The sequence below is a fragment of the Talpa europaea genome (assembly GCF_964194135.1).
Source record: "Talpa europaea genome assembly, chromosome: 2".
NCBI classification, from domain to species: domain Eukaryota; kingdom Metazoa; phylum Chordata; class Mammalia; order Eulipotyphla; family Talpidae; genus Talpa; species Talpa europaea.
In genome coordinates, this window is record NC_140068.1 from 25711274 (window position 1) to 25737306 (window position 26033).

Sequence of the window (26033 nt, forward strand, 5' to 3'; positions counted from 1 at the left end):
GCTGAGGCCACAGACACCAAACTGACGCAGAAAGCCGAAAGAGCATTTCCCGCCAGCTGCTGACCCTTACTCCAACTTTTTTCTTTTCTAGTCTACAAAACAAAGCAGGAGGCAAGTCCCACTGCAGCCAGACGGTGGCAGCCTGTAGCCGACAAAGTCGGGGGTAACTTAGGCTCGCGAATCCACTTGGGGGCGTCCTGGTCCGACTCGCGGGTTACAGGCTGCTCCATAGTCGGAACCATCTAGCTGGTCCCTAGTTTCTGTCAGGTCCGTAATCTGCGAGGACCAGGCGCTTCCGGTCTTCCGTGCAGGTTCCGGCTGCTTGTTGGGCGGGGGCGGGGACGGTTCGCAGTGGAGGCCTGTCGGGAAAAGTGATCGGGGCTGATTGGGTCTTGGGGGCTCCTCTGCCCCAAGTGCTCCTCTGTTCCCGGAGCTCGGGTCAGACCCGAGGGGCGCAGTGCGCCCCGAGGAAGGCCGGGCGGTGGTACAGATGGAGACGCAGCTGCAGAGCATTTTTGAGGAGGTGGTGGTGAGTGGACCGGGGATTCGGGGCCTTGGCTGGGTGTTGGGGAGACTTGGGGGCCGTCGATCAAGGAGCTCAGCCCCGGGAACCCCTTTCCCAGCGCTCCTTTGTTTTGACACCGAGCTTGTGTGCAGGGTGTTAACGATTCTCACGTTGCTGTCAAATTTCAAAGTTCTCCTTTGAAATCCGCAAAACCCTTTGGGACAGGCCAGACTGGTTTGTTCGCTTCTGTGTGTTCCTGATTAAGATGACTTGATCGATGTATTCTGTAGTATTTTCTTCGGGGAGGCCCCTCCTATACAGAAATTTCACAGTTTACACCTTTTTTTTTTTTTTTTTTTTAAATAGAAAACGGAAATTATAGAAGAGGCTTTTCCTGGGTGAGTATACGCTTGGCAGATTTTTGCATTTTCACACTAGTGTGTTTTTGTAAGACTTAGTCATGGAGGTTTATAAGATCAACTAATCTGATTATGTTGAATTATCTTTTTAAAACTAGTGGCAAAAAACTGGTCTTTGTCTTTTAGCATGTTTATGGATACCCCCGAAGATGAAAAAACAAAATTAATTAGCTGCTTGGGAGCATTCAGACAATTTTGGAGTGGTCTGTCTCAGGTGAGTACTACATTTTTAATCCATTCACCGAGTGATTTTTTTTTTTTACACTCCCCTCCCCCTTTTTTTACATTTACTTTGATGTTATTGTTAAGATCTTTCTGAGAAAAGAGAAAATTGTCATCATCTTTTATTTGTATATTCTGGTTTCTACTTGTTTCAGTTTATACTTCCAATGGAGATTCTTTATTGTTAGACTTTTTTTTAAATGTCCCCATGTTAGATTACATAAAATCATTTTCATCCTATTCTGATTTATTGGTATACATACAGACAGCCTTTAGACATTTTAAAGGAGAAAAATTTCATTTCTTCAAAGGAGCTGTCACAGCACTGAAACAAAGATATTGTAGTAAAGAATCTGTAGTAAAGATACAAAAATGTTATAGTAAGTTTCTACAATAGGATACAGAGATATTATAATAAAAATAAGAAAATGAAGAGGTAAAATTTAGAAAGAACAGTCACTAGAAAATGTATGTGTTAAAAAAACAAAGCATATGTTCCTTAATGAGTTAGTGTTCCATTAGTGCATTAAATTCTCATGGTGCTTTATAGATAGGAAAATGGAACTCTTTGCACTTGAGCCACTGGTGGCTTAAACTCATGTTACCGTAGCCAAGGCTTTAACCCCTGCACCACCAGGGAGGCCTCAGCATTATCAAGCTATCCCTGGCCAAGGAGATTACCCATATGGTGTGGCAGACCTCTCCTGTCTCACCTGCTGCTCCCCTCAGCAGTGTATTTCAGTGGATCCGCCTGTTCTGCTCCCCACTCTGTCTCTGGTGAATCCTCTCACCCCACACACCTCTAGCCTACCATCCAGTTCTTATATACATAAATAAGTAAATCTTTTTTTTTTTTTTTTAAAGATTTATTTATTTATTTATACAAGCACTGGGTACAGTCAGAAGTGTGGGAGGGTGAGAGAATTCACCAGAGCTAGAGCAGGGAGCAGAGCAGGCAGAAGGACCGAAGTACACTGCTGAGGGGAGCAGCGAGCGGCAGGAGAGGTCTGCGCGTCATGCGGGACCCTCCTTCGGTGGCCAGGGAACAGCCGGGGATCGAACCGGCGCTGCAGAGGCTGCGGGCAGCTTAGCAACCCAGCGCTCAACCACTGCGCCACCGGGGAGGCCCTAAATCTTTTTTTTTTTTTTTAAGATTTTATTTTATTTATTTATACAAGCACTGGATACAGTCAGAAACGCAGGAGGGTGAGAGAATTCACCAGAGGCAGAGCGGAGAGCAGAGCAGGCAGACTGACAAACTACACCACCGAGGGGAGCAGTGGGTGGCAGGAGAGGTCTGCATGCCATGTGAGACCCTTGCCCTGTGGCCGGGGATCGAACCGGCGTTGCAGAGGCTGTGGCAACTCAGCTTCGCAACTCAGCGCTCAACCGCTGCGCCACCGGGGAGGCCCTAAATAAGTAAATCTTAAAATATATATATATATATATATATATATATATATATATATATATATATATATATATATACTTGCTACTCAGGCATAGATCGCATGTTTGCAATATATTCATTTTTAATTATTTTCTGTTAGGTAATATGTATGGTTCAAAATGCAAAGATAAACCAATGTATAATCTGCTTTCCATCTTTCTTCACTTAATCACCTGTTCTTTTTCATGTCTTTAGCTCATATCTCAGTTTATGTTTCATCTAGAAATAAGTGTATAGAATTATTTTTATGCCACTGGTCATGTACTGTGTGTACTGTTCGAACACCTTGCTCCCCTACTCACCTTAATATCATCTGAAATTTTTTTTTTTTTTAAGATTTATTTATTTATGCATATAAGAGCTGAGGTATAGGCCAGAGGTGCTGGGCGGTGAGAGGATTCACCAGAGACAGAGTGTGGAGAGCAGAACAGGTGGATCTACTAAAATAAACTGCTTAGGGGAACAGCGGGCAAGACAGGAGAGGTCTGCTCCACCATGTGGGTTAGCTCCCTGACTGGGGATTGAACCCGTGATATAATGGCTGCTGATAGCTTCACAGTGCTGAGGCTTAACACTTTGTGCCACCAGCGAGGCCCCTGAAAGTAATTCTTTATCACTCCATTAAAAACTACTTCTGCCTTCCTTTTATACTTTCTTTTAGCACCATAATGTTCGGTTTTCTGCCTGTACCTTCCTTTACTTGACAAGTCCTCTACTTACTGATGGGTAGTTGTTTCTTATCTTTTCCATTTTATTTTATTTTTTTTTAAAGATTTTTTTATTTATGCATATAAGAGCTGGGGTACAGGCCAGAGATGCGGGGGGTGAGAGGATTCACCAGAGACAGAGTGGGGGCCAGAACAGGCAGACTGAGTAAAATACACTGCTGAGGGGAGCAGTGGGCAAGACAGGAGAGGTCTGCTTTGCCACTTGGGTTTTGCTCCCTGGCAGGCCAGGGATCAAACTCGTGCTGCAGATGCTGCAAATTGCTTCATAGTGTGTTGCTTAAGCCCTTGTGCCACCAGGGCGGCCCTACCTTTTCCATTTTAAACAATACTACAATGAATAATAATATACACAGGACACAGAATATATGCCTGGAAATAGTATTGCTGGATCAAAAGACTTACCAGTTGTAATTTTAATAGGAATTGTCTAATGGCTTTCCAAAAAGGTCACCATTTTTGTACTCCATTTGGCAGTGTATGAGAATATCTGTTCCCTATCCCTCACAAGAGAATGTTAATGAACTTATTGCTCATTGCCAATGTAAAACATGAGAAAATAGAATTTTATTTTATCTGATGATGTTCTTCTTTCCAACCATATTTTAATTTTCTAATAATTCATTAAGCATTTTGAGTTAAGGTATGCCCATCATCTTCCAGAAGTTTGTATTGGAATAGGTCAGCTGGGGAGAAAATAACTATGTCTAAATCAACATTGTATGTACAACAATAGAAGTATGTATAAGGGACAGCTGTAATGCAGAGAATCAGCAAGTTCTTCTTGAAAGTATCTTAGAAAGCAGGGCCTCCCTGGTGGCGCAGGCGGTTGAGCGCCCCACTGTGAAGCTGTCCGCAGCCTCTGCAGCGTGGGATCGTTTCTTCAGTCTGCCTGTTCTGTTCCTTGCTCTGTCTCCAGTGGATCCTCTCACCCTCCCACGCATCTGGCCTGTACCCCAGTTCTTGTATAAAAATAAATAAATCGGGCCTCCCCGGTGGCACAGCAGTTGAGCACTGGGTTGCGAAGCTGCCCGCAGCCTCTGCAGCACCCGTTCAATCCCCAGCTGCTACCCGGCCACCAGAGGAGGGTCCCGCATGGCGCGCAGACCTCTCCTGCCGCCCGCTGTTCCCCTCAGCAGTGTACTTCGGTCCTTCTGCCTGCTCTGCTCCCTGCTCTGGCTCTGGTGAATTCTCTCACCCTCCCGTGCTTCTGACTGTACCCAGTGCTTGTATAAATAAATAAATAAATCTCTCTGAAAATAAATAAATAAATAAATAAATCTTTAAAAAAAAATCTTAGAAAGCAATTTTTGATATGAGCACTGCATTTGATATCAAATTTAAAGTTTGCAAGTCTAGAAATTTGATAAATTTGATATGTTATTGGCTTCACAAATGATTAGGGTTATCAGAATTAGATGCACACTGAATTCTCATGAGGCTTATATGAATAACCCATTGTGGATTTGTTCCCCCAGTGACAGGAATATTTATATCATCCACTAAGGGCCCTGCTTACAGTGCCCCACACAATGTGTGCTAGGTTTTTCTATTCATTGTGATTATGTTAATACTGTTTTATTCTTTTTGGAGATCCCTTGTAAGAAAGTAAGTTTAATCTATATAATTGTAAGGTTTTGATTTCACTCAGTGTGAAATTATTTCATTTTACTTTTATAAAACTGTTTTTATCCATGAATATTATAGTGGAGTATCTCATTTATATACCTAGATCTTGTATTAGCTGTTTGTTAGTTACAGAATATAGCTTTAGAATAAAATATATTAATTTTCTAATTTTTAGGAATCTCATGAACAGTGCATCCAGTGGATTGTTAAATTCATTCATGGCCAGCATAGCCCTAAAAGAATTTCATTTCTTTATGACTGCTTAGCAATGGCAGTTGAAACTGGTGTTCTTCCACCCAGGTATGTTTGATGTGGGTGTGAGCAATACAAAGAATTTTCCCTTTTTTTTTTTTTTTTTTTTTGGTGGGACCCTTGCCGGAGGCTGGAGAACAAACCCGCGCTGCAGAGGCTGCGGGCAGCCCCTCAGCCCAGTGCTCAACCACTGTGCCACCAGGGGAGGCCCCTAAAGAATTTTCCTTTTTATTAATGTTTGAAAATTAGTTGAAATTGCTGTAAAGTGGTAAGGGAATAAAGTGAAGCTCAAGAGTAATTATGTTATTCCTAAAACCTCTAGTTCTAATTCTGGGCTGTATTGTTCTCAGAATAAGGCCTTATACTTAAGGCCATACCTAATACACATAAGGCTGTAAAATGAGGCAGGCTTTGCCTTTGATGAGCCAAGCTCATTCACTTTGATGAGCTTGTTCTTGTTCTACTGCCCGATGACTATCTCAACTCTCTATAACTTGAACTAACAATAATACTTTTATTTACCTTTATGGTTATGGTTGTTGATAAGTTAGTAGGCAGTTTTTTCTCAGACTATCATGATTACAGTGAGATGGTGACTAGCACTGGAATTCTCCATCACAAAGACTGGCAGTCATCTGGAACCTCACCTGGGACAATCAGCCAGTACCTACCCATCCCTTTTCTTGGACTTTCTCAAAGCATGTTAGAGTCTACTAACAAGCATTCAAAAAAGAGTTAGGCAGAAGCTGTAGAAATCTTGTCTTGAGAGTCTAACAGTCCCTCTTCCTGTAGTCTTAGATTGCACATGTTTAAAGAAAGCAATTGTATCTCTTCTTCCCACTTCTCCATGGGAGGAGAGTCCGTATCACATTTCTGAAGAGTCGGTGTGTTCAAAAATCTTGTTGTTGCCATTTTGGAAAAATAAAGATTGCCCCCAACTGATAGATGGTAACCACTTAATCAATAGCTTTTGGTAGTTTGATTTCTAGTGAAAATATAACAGAATGAATATTATTTATTTCTTTGTGTTTAATGTTTCATGCAAGTAAAAAAATATAAAATACTGTACACTTTTTTTTTTAAGATTTATTTTTATACAAGTACAGGCCAGAGATGCGGGAGGTGAGAGGATTCACCAGAGACAGAGTAGGGAACAGAGCAGGCAGACGGACCGAAGTCCACCGCCGAGGGGAGCAGCGGGCAAGACAGGAGAGGTCTGTCCCACCGTGTGGGATGCTTGCTGGCCGGCCGGGAATTGAACCGGCGCTAAAGAGGCTTCAGACAGCTTCACAGTGCTGTGCTCAACCCGCTGTGCCACCGGGGAGGCCCACTGTACACATTTTTTAAAAAGTATGCTTGAGTATGTGATGCATCTCTGTGAAACAAAATACTCTTAACAAATATGATGTCAAAACACAAACTTTGGCTGTTAAAGAATTTGCAAAATTTTCTGTTGTAACCAGAAAAAGTATTTTTTTTTTAGGATGGTTTGTGAATCCCTGATAAACTCTGATACTCTTGAATGGGAGAGAACACAGCTTTGGGCCTTAACATTTAAACTTGTTCGGAAAATAATTGGAGGAGTGGATTATAAGGTATTTTTTCTTAACTGTAAAAAGTGATCACTTTCAGGCATAATACATTTTCAGTATAGATAAATAACTTTTTTTCAGATGAGAGAAATGAAATGGAAACTTTTTAAAAATCCATTTTTTGTTGTATTTCTCAAAGGGATTTGGGAGCTCAGTCTTCCTACAGCTCTCTCTTCCCCTCACAGTATTCTTTAAAGTGTAGGTGACTTATCTATCTTTATGATATGTAGGGAAGTAGCCAGGCACAATTGGGTTCCCTTCATGTCCCAGATCTTATAATGTGGTGTGTCCCTTTTCTAATGAAAGAGCACAAAACGGGTATGTGGAACTGAAAGGGGATGTAGGCATCAAGGTGAACAAGTTCTGCTTTATTTCAATCTTGACCTCCTTTAGACTTCTGTCTTTCTTTCACTAGTATTTTAAGTACCCCGCTCTTGACCAAAACATTAGCATTCATTCTCTAATTATTTCTTATAATACAGCCCGTTATCTCCATAGCTACAAAAGCCATTTTGCTTCATTTAATTTACTTCTGTTATTGTTCTTTTTGAAAAAAGTGCTAATATCTGATCCTGTGCTTTATGCCTGCAGTTTCTCTAATCTGAAATGAGTTAACAGATAATGACCTAACAAATAGTAATTGATTTGAATAGTGATTTAACACAAAATTAATTCTAAGAAGCCTTTTCTCATTATTTTCTCTTTGTAAGTACTTCATTTTCCTTAGCAGGTTAATAATGCAGTTTTTACTCTCTTCTCTATTAGTATGGTGTTTTATAATTCTTTGCATTTTCTTCCATGTGTATGTTCTATCCTCTTTTTACAAGATTGGTCACATATTTACACTCAATAAATGTTTAATGAAAATTGGTTTTATGTCATTATCAGTTCTGAAATAATGTAACTGGTAGAAGATATTAGGAAATGGCCAGTTATCAGAATAGTCTTAATAAATTTGAGGGCTTAAGGTATGTGATGGAGGAGAAGGATGAGTAAAGTTAGAATATGCCAAAGAGTTGAGCAGACAGCAGCAGCATCTTCTGGACAGTTTAATATCATTTCTCCTGTTTTCAAAGTATTTTTAAGTCTTACTCAAATATATTTCTGTTCTTAAGCACATCAAGCTTGTTTGGTATTTGTTGCCATGAAAATCCCCTTAATGTTTCTAAATGTGGAAAGCTTAATTATTATTTATCAGTGACTTTCTTTGTTCATTCACATCACAAGACATTTTAGAATTGTATTTTGATTTTTTTGTTTTTGTTAATGTACCTAGGTTTTCAAAACATACTGAAAAATGAAAGACATTATCAGATTGCTAATACAGGATCTATTGTGAAAATGATTATTCTCTTGTGTTAGTGTTAAAACTTGATTGTTCATTCAGAAAAATAAAATAATTGGAAGATAACTTCCTGAATATATAATCTTGAAGCCTATAGGTGTTTTAAGCAGCACAAGAGACATTACTTAGTTTTAATTTGTTTTTGTTTTTTTTCTTTTGTCAGGGTGTTCGAGATCTCTTAAAAGTGATTTTGGAGAAAATCCTGACAATTCCCAATACAGTGAGCTCAGCTGTTGTACAACAGCTTCTGGCAGCAAGGGAGGTAACTAATACATGCCTGCAATTCATTGCTCATAACCTTTAAAAAGTCGAGTTTTATATAGTTAGCTACTTTTAAAATGTTTAGTAGTTTGTGGAATATTCCATTTGTTTACTTAAACAAAAATTGCTTGTATTTTTAAAAATGCTATTTCACTTTTGTTACATTCCAAAAGGAAATTTTAAATTGTATTTATTTTATAATTTTCAATTATGAAAGCGACAATATAGATATTAAAGTATTTTTAACTATTATAATATGTCAGCCTATGACGCCATTAAAAGTTCTTTGTGCTTTGTCACTAATGTGAGAAATGTTATATTGGTTTGTTGCTCTTCTATTTGAGCCTATCAACACTTAAAATTTTTTCATTGTTATTTACTACATCAGCAATTCATTATTTATTAACCATTTTTTAGAAGTTCTTCACATATTAAATATTCCTTTGTACTTTAAATAATCTCAATCAATCCATGAATCAGTATCTCTACTTTTTAACATCTTAGCTGTTATCATTGCATTTAAATGGCTTAGCAGGACTCATCAAGAATGATAGATACATTTCCCTGTTGTTTTTCTTAGGTTATAGCCTATATCTTGGAAAGAAATGCCTGCTTATTACCAGCCTATTTTGCTGTCACAGAGATCAGGAAACTATATCCTGAGGGAAAGCTTCCACACTGGGTAAATTTTATGTTTTCCAAAATTGTTAAAAAAACTTTTAGTCAAAATTAGTTATAAATGATTCTTTTATCAGGACCATTGTTTTTAAAAATGGTCACTTTTATCCTTAGGTAATATGTATTTTTTTAATTCACTATGGTGTATTTCTTTCATTTCTCTGTCCTATTGAGACAGTTTATATACTATATGATAAATACAGCTTCATCTGGTACTAAAGACATTGTGGTATGACATGGCTTAATTCAAAGTCAGGTGAACTAGTAAGTAATTATTTAGAAGGAAAAAAAGAAAAAATAACCTTTAAATAATTTTTATGTGCCAGGCGGTGTTCTAAATCTTTATCTATTATCTCACTTTATGTAAATGATGATTGTAATCAAAGCTATCTTGATTTTATTTTTATTCTTATTTTGTTTTCTTGTTTATTTGTTTGTTTTCAGTTACTTGGAAACCTGGTCTCAGACTTTGTGGATACATTCAGGCCCACAGCAAGGATAAATTCCATTTGTGGTAGGCTTATAATCTAAAATATACATTATTGTACCTCATTTTTAGTGACTAATTGACTAGTTTACCTGTTGACTAGTTGATCTAGTCAACAAAGGTAGTATCTTATAAATGTCTTGATGGCAATATGTTTATTAATAACTCTCTAGTTGCTTAAAAATAACCTGTTGCTTGTCTTCAGTTACTTTGCTGAGCAGGTAGGCTGGGTCTAAGCTTCAGATAGAACTATCCAAGAATGTATGTTTCCTAGTCATTAAAGGGACTTAATAGAGATAGTGAAGAACTGTGGTTTCTAGGTAACTGGACATTCAGTTACTAACTGTTCCTCTGGCCACAATACATAGACTATCAGTTTCTGTTCATATGACTTTGTACCTTTGTTTGTAACTTATGTGATTTTCCTTTTTTTATTGTTTTTTGTTAGATTATCTTTATTTCTTTTAGAAATAAGCATATGATTTGGCAGTCTTTGCAGTGCTCATACACTCCGGAATTATTTCTAGAAATTATGGTTGCTTCAGAGCTATCTGGAAAATAGATCATTATTTATTCAATAATCAGATATTGAGCACTTCCTATGAGCCAGATGCTTTTCTAGATCTTGGAAATACAAAAATAAATAGACATTAGACAGATAAGTTTCAGGCTTCTAGCTTTGGGAATTAATTGAACATTCAATAAATTATAGAAGTGGTACAGTTTTGGTCTATGTTTGTGGGTCTCCCTGGTGGCACAGGGGTTAAAGTCTCAGCACTATCAAGCTATCACTAGCCACTGCAGCATGAGTTCGATCCCCGGCCAGGAAGCTAACCCACATGGTGCAGCAGACCTCTCCTGTCTTGCCTGCTGCTCCCATCAGCAGTGTATTTCAGTAGATCTGCCTGTTCTGCTCCCCACTCTGTCTCTGGACCTGTCTCTGGCTTCTGCACCTCTGTCCTACACCCCAGTTCTTATATGCATAAATAAATAAAAATACATCTTTTAAAACAAGATGCCTATGTGACATGCAAGTGGCAATATCCATTATGCTGTTGAATGTGTAGGCTAATGGTCATATTGTTGCCTCTGTGGCCTCTGGGACAGCTGCACAAAATTAGTCATTGTGACTCTAGACTAGAGGTCTACAAACTTTCTCTGTAAAAAACCATATAGTAAATATGGCATTGTGGGCTATCTAACCTGTGGTAACTATTCACCTCTGCCATTGTAGTGTGAAAGTAGCAGAGTTCCAGTAAAACTACAGAAATGTGCTAACTGGATTGGCCAATGGATTATAGGTTGCTTACGTCTAGTCTGTCTTAGACATGGACAAAGGTGACATTTTTGTTTGGATTACTGTACAAATTGGTCTCCAGACATCTGGACTATACCAATAAAGAACATTCCCAAACTTCCATCTAACACATTTTTAAATGCATTTGGTTAGCACACATATTCAGTAATTATTTTCAGAATGAATGACAGACCAGGCATTGCTATCTTTGCATTTACTAAAAAACATTGTTTGTAATGCATACAGGCCGCTGCAGCCTTTTGCCAGTTGTAAATAACTCGGGTGCCATTTGTAATTCATGGAAATTGGATCCTGCGACACTTCGTTTTCCTTTGAAAGGCCTTTTGCCATATGATAAGGTATGTTGGTAAATGTACTGGAGTTTTTGGTCCATCTAACAGTCTTTGTCTTTGATTGTATGAGTGTAGTGCTAAATGGTCTGTTCATAGACTAAAGAAGTAAATATTTAATAAAAGATAATTTGTAGCTTATTATTTTTCCAATATCCATGTCTGTCCTGTGGTTTGTGATATTGCAGGTATTTATCTCCAGTGCTGCACCTATGGCAAAATACTTGGACATTAGAAAACTGAAATTTTTTAAATTAATTTCTTGTTTTTATTCTTACTTTACAAAGCGAGGACCAAAAATGCATTTGCAGTGCCCTTAAAATTTAAAGTGAGCCTCCCATTTGTTAGACTTGGGGGGGGTGGGGGAAGGGAGCAGGAGGTAGAGGATAAAAGTGAAGTAGAAAATTCACAAAGGAAAAAAAATCCTCAATTTTCTCAATAAAATGAAACGTGAGATATGAAGCTGCAAAGTAATTTCATAGATTTATTATTTTAGGGGTTGGAGTGCTGACAGCAGGGTATGGGGAGAACTGATATTTTTCTTGTGACTAGACTATTTCATGTCAAAATGTTGTACAATGACAAGGAAACTTGTCCAAAAATGAAGAGAATGAGATAGTGAGATTAAGATGACAATTCTGGGCATTCAGAGTACTAGTCAGCAAAATTTGTGTATGTGAGAAAGTAAACTGAAAGGAATTTACAATCATCATAATAGCAACAATAATGAAAACAGATAAATATGCTTATTGTATGTTTCCTGTGTGCCAGGCACAATTCTAAAAACTTTGCTGTAACCCTTAATTCATAATTATCACATTATTTCCATTATATAGATGATAAAACTGAGGCACCAGGTGAGATAGTAACTTGATCAAGGCCCCATGTTTAAAAAGAGTCAGGATCCAAACTTAGCCAATCTAGTTCCAGAATCTACTCTCTTATACCTCCCTGTGCTATGAAGGCATTTGTACTCTCCAAATTTGGAAATGCTATTTATGTTTATAGGTGTTGAGAGGGATTGCAAACTACCTCCATTCTTCTTTGTTTAGGTTTGTTTCTGAACATAAAATTCTTTCCTTCCATGTAAGACTTGAGTAGGACGGTACCTGAAATCATTTCTGAGTTTATCCTCTGTATTACCTTGGGCAACTCCCTTCACCTAGTTACACCACTTACAAATGAGGGGTGGGAACAGATTAACTGTAAGCACTAAAATCCTATGATTTTCTTCCCCAATAGATACTGCCTACTGTGTGAAGGTAACAAGTGCCTTTAGAGGATTTTTTTAATCCCAATTTCAAATTATTGGAATTAACATTTATATTGATCTTGAAGCAATAATTTTCTTTATTTTCTTTAAAGGATCTGTTTGAACCACAGACTGCTTTGTTGAGATATGTATTGGAGCAGCCTTATTCCAGGGATATGGTCTGCAATATGCTAGGTTTAAATAAGCAGGTACTGTACTATGCTGGAAACCTAGTAAATTCTGCATAGAATCTGCACTATTCTTTTCTCTTTTCTTTGCTATAGCTGACTGAGCAAAACAGTTAAGAACTTTTTGATGATTTTTTTTAAATATATGGTTTATTAAAAAATGTATTGTTCCTATCATTTATATATTGCGTTAAGAATGTTAAAATTTAAAAGGAGATATTTTAAAAGTTGGTTTATTTTGCATTGCTTTTTTTTCTATAAGGCCAGTTTCAAGTATACCTTTTGCCAGAGAAACCTACACATGACTTAACCATAATTTTTGCCTTTTTTAATTGTTTGGGTATCTATTTTTATAACCCATGGTATCTTCAGCGTGGCCTCATTGCTGATTTTTTTTTTTTTTTTGTATTTGTTTGCTTTTGGTGGTTTAACATGTGGGAGGGTTTGTGCTGACTCTGGGTTCCTTGAGGCTGGCCTCATAGTCACTGTTTTGTCTTTTCTTTTTTTCTTCCTTTATTTTTGTTCTGTCCTGTCTTGTCCTGCCCATCCTCCAATGCTCTAGACCTTGAACATTGCTCAGGTATGTTCACAACCTTACTGTTGTATTGTGACTAACGATACGCTGGCCGCTTTGTAGCCACTGATTTCCATTTAGAGAATACGTGTATGGTCGGGGCTTGAAATTGGCAGGACCATGCTGAGACCAAGGCCACTAAAATGAATTTCTTCTTGGGATATGAGAGTTATTTTTGGTGGATTGTTTTTGTTTTTTTGGTGTTTGTTTTTTTATATATTCTTTTTTTTTTTTTTTTTTTAAACAAAGAGACAACACCTGGCACACGATAGACCCTATCACTTTTTGATGGGTCTTTTTCCTTCCCACTCCATTTTACTATTTTTCCTACTTTAGGGCTAAAGCTAGCCTGGTGGAATTTTCAGAGATGGAAAGATTTGTGGTGGCCTTTATCTTTCCAGACTATTGTTAAAACATAAATAACAACAGCATCAATAAAAAACTTATGTTGCTTTGCATTAAAACAAAAATAAAATTTAAAATAAAACAAAAAAGAGAAAAAGGCACATTAATAGAGATATGCTACTCTTTAAAAGTTGGAGTGGTAAACCATCTAGGGAAGTTTTTGGGGAAACATGGGGATTGACTAAGAAATGTCAACTCTTAGGTGACCCCACACCTGCTTAACAAACACCCTTCTTGTCAGTCTTTGCCAGAAGTGTCCTTCTCCTGCACTGAGCTCCTCTTGGATGAAGCTCACCTGTAGCGGGAGAAAAGCACTATGGCCAAACTTTATCAACCAAACTCTTATACAGTCCCAAGTCTGTTCCAGGACTTTTCACCTTTGAGATTTTAAGAAAAATAGTGGTTCCAATTGTTTTTGTTAAAAATTTTTGAGCCCAACATATTAAAATAGACCAGCTTTTTTATTTAAAAAAATATTCTTGTTCAGGTTATATAAAATAGCGTTACTGTTTGCAATACTATAGTGAAGGTTGTGCCAGTGCTTCCATTTATAAAGCCCTATTTTTAAGGACATATAGCTTGGCCATAAAACTTGCTCAGTGTTGAAACTTTGCATGCCAAACCTCACCCTAGTAGCAATATCTCTTTTATTATTTTAATTTTTTTCTTCTGAAAAATTTACCAATTTTCCTTGTTTGGACAAGCCTCTGTACATGTGATACTGAAACTGCTTCACAATACAGTATCTGACAGTTACCTCATAGTCTGCCAATTTAACATCTTAAATACCAACTCATTAATTCTGATCAACTTTAACTTGTGTTAGAGGTAAGTATTCTGTTAACTTTTAAAGAATGCTTTATGCTGTGTCTCAAAACTAATTTTTGCAGTGAACTTTAAGTCATACTTGACTCAGTTTTTTTATAGTTTGGTGGATAGATGTACCCATGGTCATTTGAGCTGTGAGTACCTTCCCCAGACATTCTTAGCTATGACTAGGTTTTTTCCATTTGGGGGGCAGCTCTTCTCAAACTAGAAATTGAGAAAACAATCAGAGAAAAGTATTTCTAATCTGATTCTTTTAAGTACAAGTTTCAACCTAATAAAAGTTTATGACTAAGACATAAATCCATAAAAAATAAAGTTTATAATGGAAATGCTGACAGAACATTATTAGTATTGGTCCCACTGTAGTGTAACATTGTCAAAATCCACAATTCATCAGTAATTGTTTTGGTAGAAAACTGTAGTGAGTGGACTTGTAGATGGAAGGTGTATGCTGAATTGATTTGATATGTTATTTTTACCATCTGGAAAGTAGAGTAGAAAATGAGAACATACATTATAAGAAGGATATGATTGAAAATAAGCAAGGTATCTTATTGTATCTTTTATTACAGAACTATATCCTGCACTATACTTTCTTGTCCTTTCTCTAGCAATGCAATAATTTACTTAAAGCTTGAAACCTTTTAAGAACTGTCCATTTTGCATTTTCCAGTAGGAATTGGGCTATATTTGTGATAAAATTGGTCAAATTCAGGTCATAAATAGCCCAGTTCTGTGACCAGCAAGGTGGAGTGTTCAAAGTGAAAAAATCTTATTTTGTGTATTTTCACAGAAATTTGTATTCTTTCTACTGAATAAAGGCATTATAAAACTGGTAACACTGCTCAAGCTTGTATGTAGTGGTGTACAAACTCTCATGCTTTCCTGAGACAGTGAAGCACCATACTAATCACTCAGTTTATCTTCTAAATCACCATTGAATGTGGGATTAGCTGGCATAGGACCCCAGTTCTAATTGGTAGGGAATATGATGAATGACATACAAAGAGATTTTTCTTCACAAACTCCTGAATAGATGTTATAGATGTTGCTTTAAAATTGATTTCTAGCACTGAAATAGTGATTAAAAGTTAACTTAAGCCCACATAAAAGTATAAAGTGTCAGCTTTTTACAAAAATAAGCAGTACCAGAAGTGTTACATGAAAAGTGCCAGGGGCCACATAATATAGGACATGTTACTAAGACATAAAGGTATTATTTGCCATTTGAAATTGTGGGACATGTTGTTGGTTAATGTAAATCTTTCTATTAAGCTTTGTACCTGACTTTCACTTTACCAAAGCTGAAAGTTTACAATAAGGTTCCAATACTATTTCAGCTATTTTGCAGGAATTTCATTATTAAAATATTTAATTTAGATATTCTTATTGTTAGAACAGGTTTTAATTAAATGTGTATATAGATCCAACCTATATGCCTATATCTTGAAGTCTTAAATTGTAAAAATTTTCAGAAGGCAAGTTGTAAATAACTATAGTATACATAGCACTCATTGACTTGCAGAATTATTTTAATCTAGTGGTTGATAATTAGCTTTTATTCTTAATTATTAAACTGAATTACAAACTATAATTTGTTCAACACTGTAAAATCTGTGATAGAAAGTTCAATTTAATATACTCATCTTTTAGAAATTAGATATGAAAACAAAACTTACTCTATTAGCAGCACAGTTCATTTTCTATTTCAGACTTTTCTTTCTTTTTTAATAATATCAAAATTATCAGATAAACAAAGCAACATATTTAAGCCATCCCTAAACTTGATTTGAGAAATGACCTTAACCAAAATTCCTGGGAAATACAGATTTAATCCTGATAGGTGTTCTGCTAACATCAGATACCAAACATGATATACTATACAAATTTCTAATTGATTTAATTCTTAACAGAAAATTTAGGGGTAAACTTGACTTATAGTACATATTGAAAAATCATCAGCTTTAACTCTAGATTTTCTAATCTTTGTCAAAATCTTGATATTTTTGGCTTTCCTCTTTAAACCATTAACTGTATGACCATCACACATCCCTAAAAATGTAGGTTAAAAAAATACAGTTTTTAAAAACCAACAGCTAATACTGAAAAGGGAAATTCCAAAGTGACTCAGGTGCTAAAAACCAATTTTATTTGGTTTGTTCTTTTTTCCTAAAGCAGATTAATAGAAGACTATCGTGGATGGAGGAATAGGTGACAAATTGGTTAGTTATCAAACTAAAGCAAATTCCCATCACTAGTGAAAAATTCCTACTGGAAATCCTGGCTTTACTTCTTTTCACAAATTTTTCTGACTCTTATATACTTTGAATGATCTCACTCTAAATTTGTGTTGTCTGACACATTTCTTAGGTTGTTGGTGGTTGGCAAAACTAGTGAATTTCAAGCCCTGTACACAGTAGTTTTGCATGCTGATTTAAGAAATAGTTTGTAGTGTTGTCTGTTGCACTTTGCTCTGCTTCATAATGATAATTACATTTGGAGGGAAAGTACTGTAGTCTCAACTGGTGGTGTTAATATTGCTATTTGTAAACCTGTAATGTGGTTGAACTGTGATCATGGCATTGTGTTCTTGGAAAAAATATGAAACGACCATTGATGCTTACTGTTTCGGATAGATGTCTGTTTTATTTGCATGCTTTAAGAAATTGCAGCTATACCGGAGCCTTACAAGTTTGGAGCTGGCAAAGAGCATGCAAAAAAAGGGGATGCTATTCATTTGTTTTGTTTTTTTCTAAATTTGTCCCCATTTTGCATTTTTCCCCCTAAATTTAAAGAAATCATATCCCTTTTTCATGGCAAAATACTGATAATCACATCTAAAGTTTAGAAAGAAAGCATCTACATTAGTAATTGTATTTGCTAGAAAAGTTTCCAACTGCCTGACTACTAAGTCATATAATATTTTATAAAGGAAATATAAAAATGGCTTAAAATATGGCTTAACATATTTCTTTTGGTGAACGTATATTTTTTAAATTCTCTTAAAAGCATAAATCTTTTTTGCCTCTAGAAAGGGAAGTTGCATTTTCATTTTTAGTGTATAAACTCAATTCTTTTTCTTGTTTTAGATTTAAAATAGTCTAATTTAAAATTAAAACTGCATTATGTTTGACTTCTAAGAGGGAAGAGCAGAGAATTACTTTGAGATTTAGTTTTTTTTGTAAAGGAAGTTTCCGTTTCAGTGTCAGCATCAATGAACAACAGACGCTGAGTAATCTAGAAGCTTAAATATACCTCTATGTAAAATGTAAGCTCATAGTTATTACCAATGAATAGCTCACACATTGTTTTATTTGCTCTCCTATCATAATGTTTGATCCCTGAAAATCCAGGATTTTCACATTTTGATTTAGATTATATTAATACCATTATCCTCATTTCATAATATGCCTTTTAAAATGTATTATCTTTTTCAAATAATAAACACAAAATCTTCTGTATTGTACCCTCTGTCAAATTGAAACCATATCTATTGTGAAAGACAAATTTCTGGAAAGTTTGTTTTATGTAAGAACTAAAAGTATTATTTTTTTATGAATCTCATCCTCTATGAAAATGTAACATGATGCAGCTTTAATAGACTAAATCTAACCTTAACTTTCTAAGTTCAACTTCATTCCATGCTTCTCAGCCTCTTGTTACAATTAATGCCCATTAACTAGTAACTGCTGATACTAACCGGGAGGCCTTTGGAATACTGTATTTAATCTCTACCCTACAGCACAAGCAGCGCTGCCCTGTGCTGGAGGACCAGTTGGTGGATTTGGTGGTTTATGCGATGGAGAGATCCGAGACTGAGGAGAAGTTTGACGATGGGGGAACAAGCCAACTCCTATGGCAGCATCTCTCGAGTCAGCTCATTTTCTTTGTGCTTTTCCAATTTGCAAGTTTTCCACATATGGTCCTTTCTCTTCACCAGAAGGTATGTACTAGATCTTTTGGCAGGGCCATTTCACCTGTGGATTAGTATGCTTTAGACTTAGTCTGGACATTGCCTGGTGATTTCTGCAGTAGCAGAAGTTCTGAATTGCAATTTCTGTTTTGTTCAGTGCTTTTACGGTTTCTTAACCTTTCATTTTCTTGTCATTGTAAAAAATTGATTCAGTGTCATTCTATATACTCACAGTGCAAGGGGAGATGAAAAGGTACTACAGTACCCTCAAGGAGCACTTCACTAGTGGGAAGCTATAGGAATAAACAAGTAGGTTATAATTTAATAGTTGGCACAGTGTAAACAATGCCATGCCTGTAATTAAAGTAGTACTAATAAAAGGGAACAGTTCCTATTGTAAACACCAGATACGAGTTTATCAAAGAAATTTTGAAGCTAGCACTCAAAGGACAAATAAAAATTTGCCAAGAGGAAAATATAGGTAAGAACATTATTTGGGAAAGGATAGTAGTGTTCAAGACCTGAAAAGAAAAATATACAGGGGAAAGCATTGGCAAGATGAGAAAGGCGGGAAGCCAGGACCAGACATGGAGAACTTTGTGTGATTATGTTTATTCTAATGAGCTTAGATTTTCTTTTGGGGGGCAAATGAGGAAGAGAATGATGTCATCATACATGAGTTGGAAAAAATGACTGTTAATGACCACATGTAGGAAGACAGTGACATGGAGATGAATAGGAGCAAAATCAGAGACTGGGACACTAGAAAGGGAGCTGTTGCAGTGGTCTTGGTCAGATGCTGAAAGTCTAGTCCAGGACAAAGGGTTTCTGAGCCCAGGTGTGCAGATTGGTGAATAGGACTTGGTGACACTAGGTAACAGAGGGAGAAATAGGAGGCTAGAATCATTCACTGGCTTCTGCTTTGGCAGTGAACAGAAAGGTAGGACTATGAATCTAATAAAGAGAATATATGGCCAGACAAGTGAGAAGAGTTGGTTTTAGTAATAAGGGTTTAGACTTTGAATAGGAATAAAATAAATGATACCTCCATAACATCTCTATAGTATGGGTTATTTTAGAAAAGATTTTTCATGAAAATTGTTCAAATTCTTTCAATTGTCACTCATCCCATGCCACCACCACCATTGATTTCTGTTATAATCTGCAAAAAAACAGGAAAAGTGTTTTATGATAACTGGTCCTTGAGGATTAAAAAAACTGTTTTTAATGCATTTGGTTTAATACTCATACCTAAAGTTTAGAAGGAATTATATTCACTAGAAAGACTTCAAACTGCCTGGTCACTAAGATATATACTATTTTATATAAAGGAAGTATGAAAATGACTTAAAATATGGTTTAACATATTCCTCATGTTTTAATGAGATGTATTTAGTAATTAATCCATGCTAAACTTGATTCTCATGCATATACAATTAATTTAATTATGTTCTAAAATATTTAACTTTTGTTATTCATAGTTGTTTAGGGAATCCCAGGGGAATATATTTAATATTAAAATGACTTCAAAGGCTTTTCTTGATGTGTCTTGAAATGAGTAAGGAGTTATTAAATGTTAGAGGTAGATGCTGACTCTCTGAGAACAGGTTATCCCACCCCACCCCCCCTTTTTTTTTTAAAACTTTGCTGCATCCCTCTCTTTAACTGGCTGTGTAGATGTGTATTTAAACATCTTTTACAGTTAGCTGGGCGAGGACTGATTAAAGGCAGAGATCATCTGATGTGGGTTCTTCTACAATTCATTTCTGGAAGTATTCAGAAAAATGCACTAGCTGATTTTCTCCCTGTCATGAAGCTCTTTGACCTTCTATACCCAGAAAAAGAAGTAAGTTTTACTAAATAGTTAGCAATGTAAATGACTGAACATGTCTTATTTATATTTAAGGATTTTTATGTGATTTTGTAAAAACACTGGATTTAGAGACTGGAAAAATCAATTTTTTTCCCCCAATATTGTGACTAACCATAGTCATTGAATAGAAATTTAGTTTTCTTGACATTAGCTTACTCATATGTAAAATGAAGAAATTGAATTAGATTATTTCTGAAGTTCATCTTAAATTGCAGTTACACATATGGTACAACAAACTTTCTCTACATCTAAATATGATTGCCATTTTTAAAAGTACTTAAGCTGTTTTACTCTACACAGAGCATTAAATGACCAGATGACTTCAGTGTCTGTTAATATCTTTTTGTTTGCCAATTGGGTATATATCCCTTCAGTTTTATAAGACATTAGAGTAAATATGGCATATTGATAGTTGCTATTATATTTTACAGAAAATTATTGTGGAAATTTTTCAACACACACAAAAAGTAGATGAGTAGAAAAGTAAACTGTTATTGTACCCATCACAGAGAAGTATTCTTGTTTCATTTTTCTTCTCATTTTATTAAGGCTGGACAGTTTTAAAGCAAATTCCAGATATCTGTGTCATTTTACCCATCAGTATACAGCTTGTTTGTTGGTACTCACTTAGATTGCATTTTTCTTAATGTTTATATATCCTTCGAAAGTATAAGTGAGTCTTTTCATAATGATGTGCTTAATTTTTAAAGAATAAAAATTTTTATATGATTAAATGTGAATGCTTAGAGGCAGCAGGAAGAAATTAACTAAACACCTGTGAATTTTTCTTGGCAAATAAACAATCCTGTAATAGATTGACTATTTTGTAGCTGTTAGATCTTCTGATTGGTGTCATTGAATAGTCAGAGAACTTTTGAAGCTAAATTAACACAGGATTTTTATAAAGATGATATATAGTATCTTCTTATAACATGTTAATTGTTATTTTTTTAGTGTATCCCAGTTCCTGATATTAACAAACCCCAGTCAACACATGCCTTTGCAATGACCTGCATTTGGATTCATCTCAACAGGAAAGCCCAAAATGACAACTCCAAACTGCAGATCCCAATACCTCATTCCCTAAAGTTTCACCATGAGTAAGTTATTTGTAGACTGACAGCTAATTTTGTTTTTAAAAAAATAACTGAATTATAGACTAATTTTGGTCTCAGTATTTGTGTTAAGTATAGAAATCTGCCCCCATCACCTGGAGATAAAGATGAATATTTAGTGTATATGTTACGCCAAGGGAAAGTACACTATATATCTGCATCAGAATATAACTAGATTAACTGATCTTGTTTATTTTTATATATATGGATATGTGTGTGTATGTAGAGAGATTTATGTATGCAAAAATATACATATGTAAATATGCATATACGTATATATAAATGTTTATATATATGCGGGCATTTATATATAATTACATACATTTATACATATTTAAGTGTATTATGTATTTTTAATTTTAAGTCCTAGTCTTTGCTTTTACATGTTTTACTCTATAAAGTTTTTAATTTTCAAAAGTATGTGAGAATCAAGAAGATGCCCTTTTTAGATAGGACTACGCTGAAGTCAAGTTTGTTAGGAATAGTGGTATTTCCCACTAAGAACCTCTAAAAAGGACTGCCAGATCTTTTCATAGAAGACAATAGGCACACTTCACATTTCCTCTGGTTTCATTTTATAAGACACTCCTTTAACAGTCTTTCCAGAGTGATATCTATAATGAGGTCATATTATTGTGCTTAAGTAGATAGACAACAAATAGAAACATAGTTCATTATGTTTTCTTATTTCTTTATTATATGAATCTTAGCACTGTATATGTAGTACATACTTAATAAATACCCCTTAATTATTAGCTTATAGTGACTGAAGTTTCTTCTGAAGTGCTGTTCAAGCTATTTTTAACAGAAGAAACTATAGTACCTATAGAGTAAAGGTAGTAAATAGCTGCAGAAAGCTAAACATTTTTAAAATGCAAGTTGAGTTTCTGGAAATAATTTCATTTTTTTTCTGTTTAATGGAACTTGAAATTTTAGATTCCTACAGCAGAGTCTGAGAAATAAAAGTTTGCAGATGAATGACTATAAGATAGCCCTCCTGTGTAATGCATACTCTACAAATTCAGAATGTTTCACATTACCCATGGGTGCTCTGGTAGAAACTATTTATGGAAATGGAATTATGAGGATACCTCTCCCTGGAACAAGCTGTAATGCTTCAGGATCTATTTCTCCCTTACCAATGAACCTTCTGGATTCACTGACAGTTCATGCCAAAATGAGGTAAATTTTTTTTTTTTTATTTGGTCCCATGTCAGGAAATTGATACCATTATAACACAAATTTTATTTCATGATTGTGTTTTGTAGTCAGGTGCATTGAAAAAAATTTAAGTAAGTTTATTTTGCTGCAGAAATAAATACTGCTTGCATAGAAATTCTCAAATATGCAAGTAAACCAGAGGAAAATAATTGCCATAATCCCTCCAGGAGAAATAAGCATTGGAAAAATCTTTTTGTGTTTATTAAGCCATTTTTCTCTGATTATGAATTTATGGGCTTTATTTCCCTTACGAAATAACTCACTGCCACACTGTTTTATAACCACTGTTTGAAAAAAAAAATAATTTTTTTAGTTGCTACAAGGAAGTTTCTTTGCATGGCTACATATGATTATTTAACCAGTTCCACATTGTTGGACATTAAAGTTGTTTGAAATGTCTTAGTATTTTAAAGGTGGCTATGAAAACTCTTAAGTTGATGTCTGTTTTTGTACCTATCCATATTATATTTACATTAAATAATTTGCTAAAGGTAGAATTGCTGCGTCCAGGAATATGAAAATTTTAATTCCTTTACTATATTGATTACACATAACAGTGCTTTTAGAAGTGTCTTTATGATTTCTGAAAGACACTGTTGGGTGTCATTTCAGAATTTTAAGTGCCCCCAGGAGTGGGTCTGATAAGGTGAATGAATGATGTCGGGTGCTGAGTGAAACGTACAGACGTGTGTTTAGAGAGGCTTGAGGCCTCTCACTTTAGCTAATTTCATTGATGTAAGAGTATAGACTTGTGTAACTAGATCTTCTAAAATATTCTAAGAAGAGGCAGATATTCAGATATTTTTCTAGTCTATCAACCTTAAGTACATGCTCTCCAATGCTATAGGCCAAAAAGAATGCATCGGTGGGCCTCAAGATAGGACATCAGTTCTAGAAAAGCCATGCTTTTTTCCAAATGGTTAACATTGTGGTAGAATTATATATCTGTGTGCTTTACCTGTGTGATGACAAATTTGAGGAAAGCCCTGTTATAATCTAACCGTTGGGTCTTAGCAGTGATTTATTAAGTAGTCTATGACAAAAGTTATTTAATTTCTGGAATGGGTTTTCTTTGAGCAGAGGGATCCTGATGCAGGTCAGGAGGCCCATTAGTCTCAGGTTGTATAGTGTGTCACTGCCAAGTCCTGACAACTTAATCGATTAAATGGAGCTGATTCATTTCATATATTTAAGTTCAAATTTATACCAAATTACCTATAATTGGAGTAACCTCTGTATTTATGTCATAAATACAATGTCTTTCTTTGTTTTCCTCAGCCTTATTCACAGCATTGCAACCAGAGTAATAAAACTTGCTCATGCGAAGTCCAGTGTGGCCTTGGCTCCAGCCCTAGTGGAAACTTACAGCCGTTTGTTGGTCTATATGGAAATAGAATCTTTGGGCATCAAAGGATTTATCAGTAAGACAGGACTTTCTAGTGTTTAAAACATTAGTGAAATGTGGGGTCTGTCAGATGATAAATCTCAGAGAAAAATCCAGCAAAAAAAAAAGAGAGATAGGAAGTGTTAGTATCAGAAGAATGAGTTGTATTAAGTGGTAAGGAACGGGTTTGGGAAGGGGATTTAACATGCAGTGAGCAGGGTGGACCTGGTCATTGTCCTCAGGAAGAATCCGTGGTCCCATTATCTTTCATTTGCTGTCTCTTTTTCTGGTTTCATGTGACTTTTTACCAATGTAATATAATTTTAATTTTAACCATATTTACTCTTCCTCTCAGATAATTGAGAGTTGAATAAAACTTTCTTGGGGGGAATTAGGGTTAAGAACAGATGTGATGTGATCTATGTATTAAGAAGTGAGTGTCATGCTTCAAAAGGCTGGAAACATTAGCTTTATAAAAATAAAAGATGAGTGAAAAAGGTTAGGGTAATTTTTTTAATTTATTGTCTCATTGTATTTTTCACTTACATACTTTTCACTATAAAATTTGGTGCCTCCAATTTTTATTTATTTATTTATTTAAGATTTATTTATACATACATACATACATACAAGCACTGGGTACGGTCAGAAACGTGGGAGGATGAGAGAATTCACCAGAGCCAGAGCGGAGAGCAGAGCAGACAGACTGACAAAATATACTGCTGAGCGGAGCAGCGGGTGGCAGGAGAGGTCTGCATGCCATGTGGGACCCTCACCAGGCAGCCGGGGATCGAACCTGCGCTGGAGAGGCTGCAGGCAGCTTCGCAACCCAGCACTCAACCACTGCGTCACTGGGGATGGTGCCTCCAATTTTTAAAACAAATAAAGCTCATTTGTTCAAGAGAATTTTTTTAATCAAAGAAATTTCTAGTTTGCCTATTTTTTCATTACAATTAATCTAGAATTAGATTTAACTCTGTAATTCTGAAATTTTATTTGCAGCATTTTATTTTATTAAAGTAGAAATTAACAAGAAAGAGTGGAAACCTTATCTAATATGTATACCTCTGTATGTGCATGTATATTCATGAGCAAACCTTCATATAGATTTTACTCAGTGTGACTTTTTCTTTAACTATTCATCATAGCTTTTTATAATTGGTTCCTTTGATTGTCTTGTTTTTCCAGGTCAGCTTTTACCAACTGTTTTCAAGTCTCATGCATGGGGGATCTTACACACACTTCTTGAGATGTTCAGCTACCGGATGCACCACATACAGCCTCATTACAGAGTTCAGCTCCTGAGTCATCTTCATACTTTGGCTGCAGTTGCACAAACCAACCAGAACCAGCTCCACCTCTGGTGAGTTCACTGGAGACTGTTTTTCCTTAAGATTTATTAGAAATTTTATGGGGTGGAGGGACGGGGAAAGGAGGGGTTGGGGTCAAAATAAGGGGGTTGCAATTGTATGGGGAATATAAAAATAAAATTAAAAAAAAAAGATTAGAAATTTTGTTGAAGATGGGGATCTTTATCTTTTACCTTATAATTTTTTTATTCATGTGCAGTAAAACGCCTCTGCTTCTGGGTATTTTATTTCTAGTATAGAAGGCTCTGTAGATTCATTTTTTTCAAATAGAAACTGATTAAGATATTTGAATCCTTGTCTTGTGATCTTTGAACTAAGAATAAGTAATTTCAAGATTGTTGACACTACATTCAACTTAGACCTCTGAATGCTGGATTTAAATATGCTTCAGATTATGATTTTAAGTATCATGTATTGATATTGCTCTAAGTGAAAATATATTTTGGATAGAAAAATGTAATTTTTGAAATGCCATATATCCAGATGAAATTTTTTAGACCTTCTGACTTCCAGTTATCTTTTTCAAATGTGTAAAACTCAGATGGTTTTCACTATGAAACTTGTCATATCCAATTTTTAAAACAAATTAAATAAAGCTCATTCATTCAAGAGAATTGTTTTAATCAAAGAAATTTCTAGTTTGCCCATTTTTTCATTATAATTAATATAGAATTAGATTTAACACTGTAATTCTAAAA

At 35.6% G+C, this 26033-nt stretch overlaps 1 protein-coding gene across 7 annotated transcripts in view; it reads left to right on the top strand.

The window, feature by feature from the left end:
- Positions 1-345: 345 nt before the first annotated feature.
- Positions 346-26033, top strand: part of MED23 (mediator complex subunit 23) — a gene marked incomplete at its 3' end in the record, with an annotated part of 39669 nt that continues 13981 nt past the window's right edge. For 4 of the 7 annotated variants that reach the window (XM_084228806.1, XM_084228808.1, XM_084228809.1 and 1 more), the window contains exons 1-16: positions 346-529; positions 872-903; positions 1051-1138; positions 5126-5250; positions 6686-6797; positions 8303-8401; positions 8981-9082; positions 9523-9592; positions 11109-11221; positions 12578-12673; positions 18202-18402; positions 20075-20218; positions 21200-21345; positions 22297-22542; positions 23860-24002; positions 25154-25328. In XM_084228806.1, the coding sequence (XP_084084932.1) occupies positions 491-529; positions 872-903; positions 1051-1138; positions 5126-5250; positions 6686-6797; positions 8303-8401; positions 8981-9082; positions 9523-9592; positions 11109-11221; positions 12578-12673; positions 18202-18402; positions 20075-20218; positions 21200-21345; positions 22297-22542; positions 23860-24002; positions 25154-25328 (1931 nt within the window). In that variant the 5' untranslated portion in view covers positions 346-490. Of the gene's footprint in view, positions 530-871; positions 904-1050; positions 1139-5125; positions 5251-6685; positions 6798-8302; positions 8402-8980; positions 9083-9522; positions 9593-11108; positions 11222-12577; positions 12674-13214; positions 13233-18201; positions 18403-20074; positions 20219-21199; positions 21346-22296; positions 22543-23859; positions 24003-25153; positions 25329-26033 lie in introns of all 7 variants that reach the window. The other 3 variants (XM_084228805.1, XM_084228807.1, XM_084228810.1) reach the window with 3 other exon arrangements.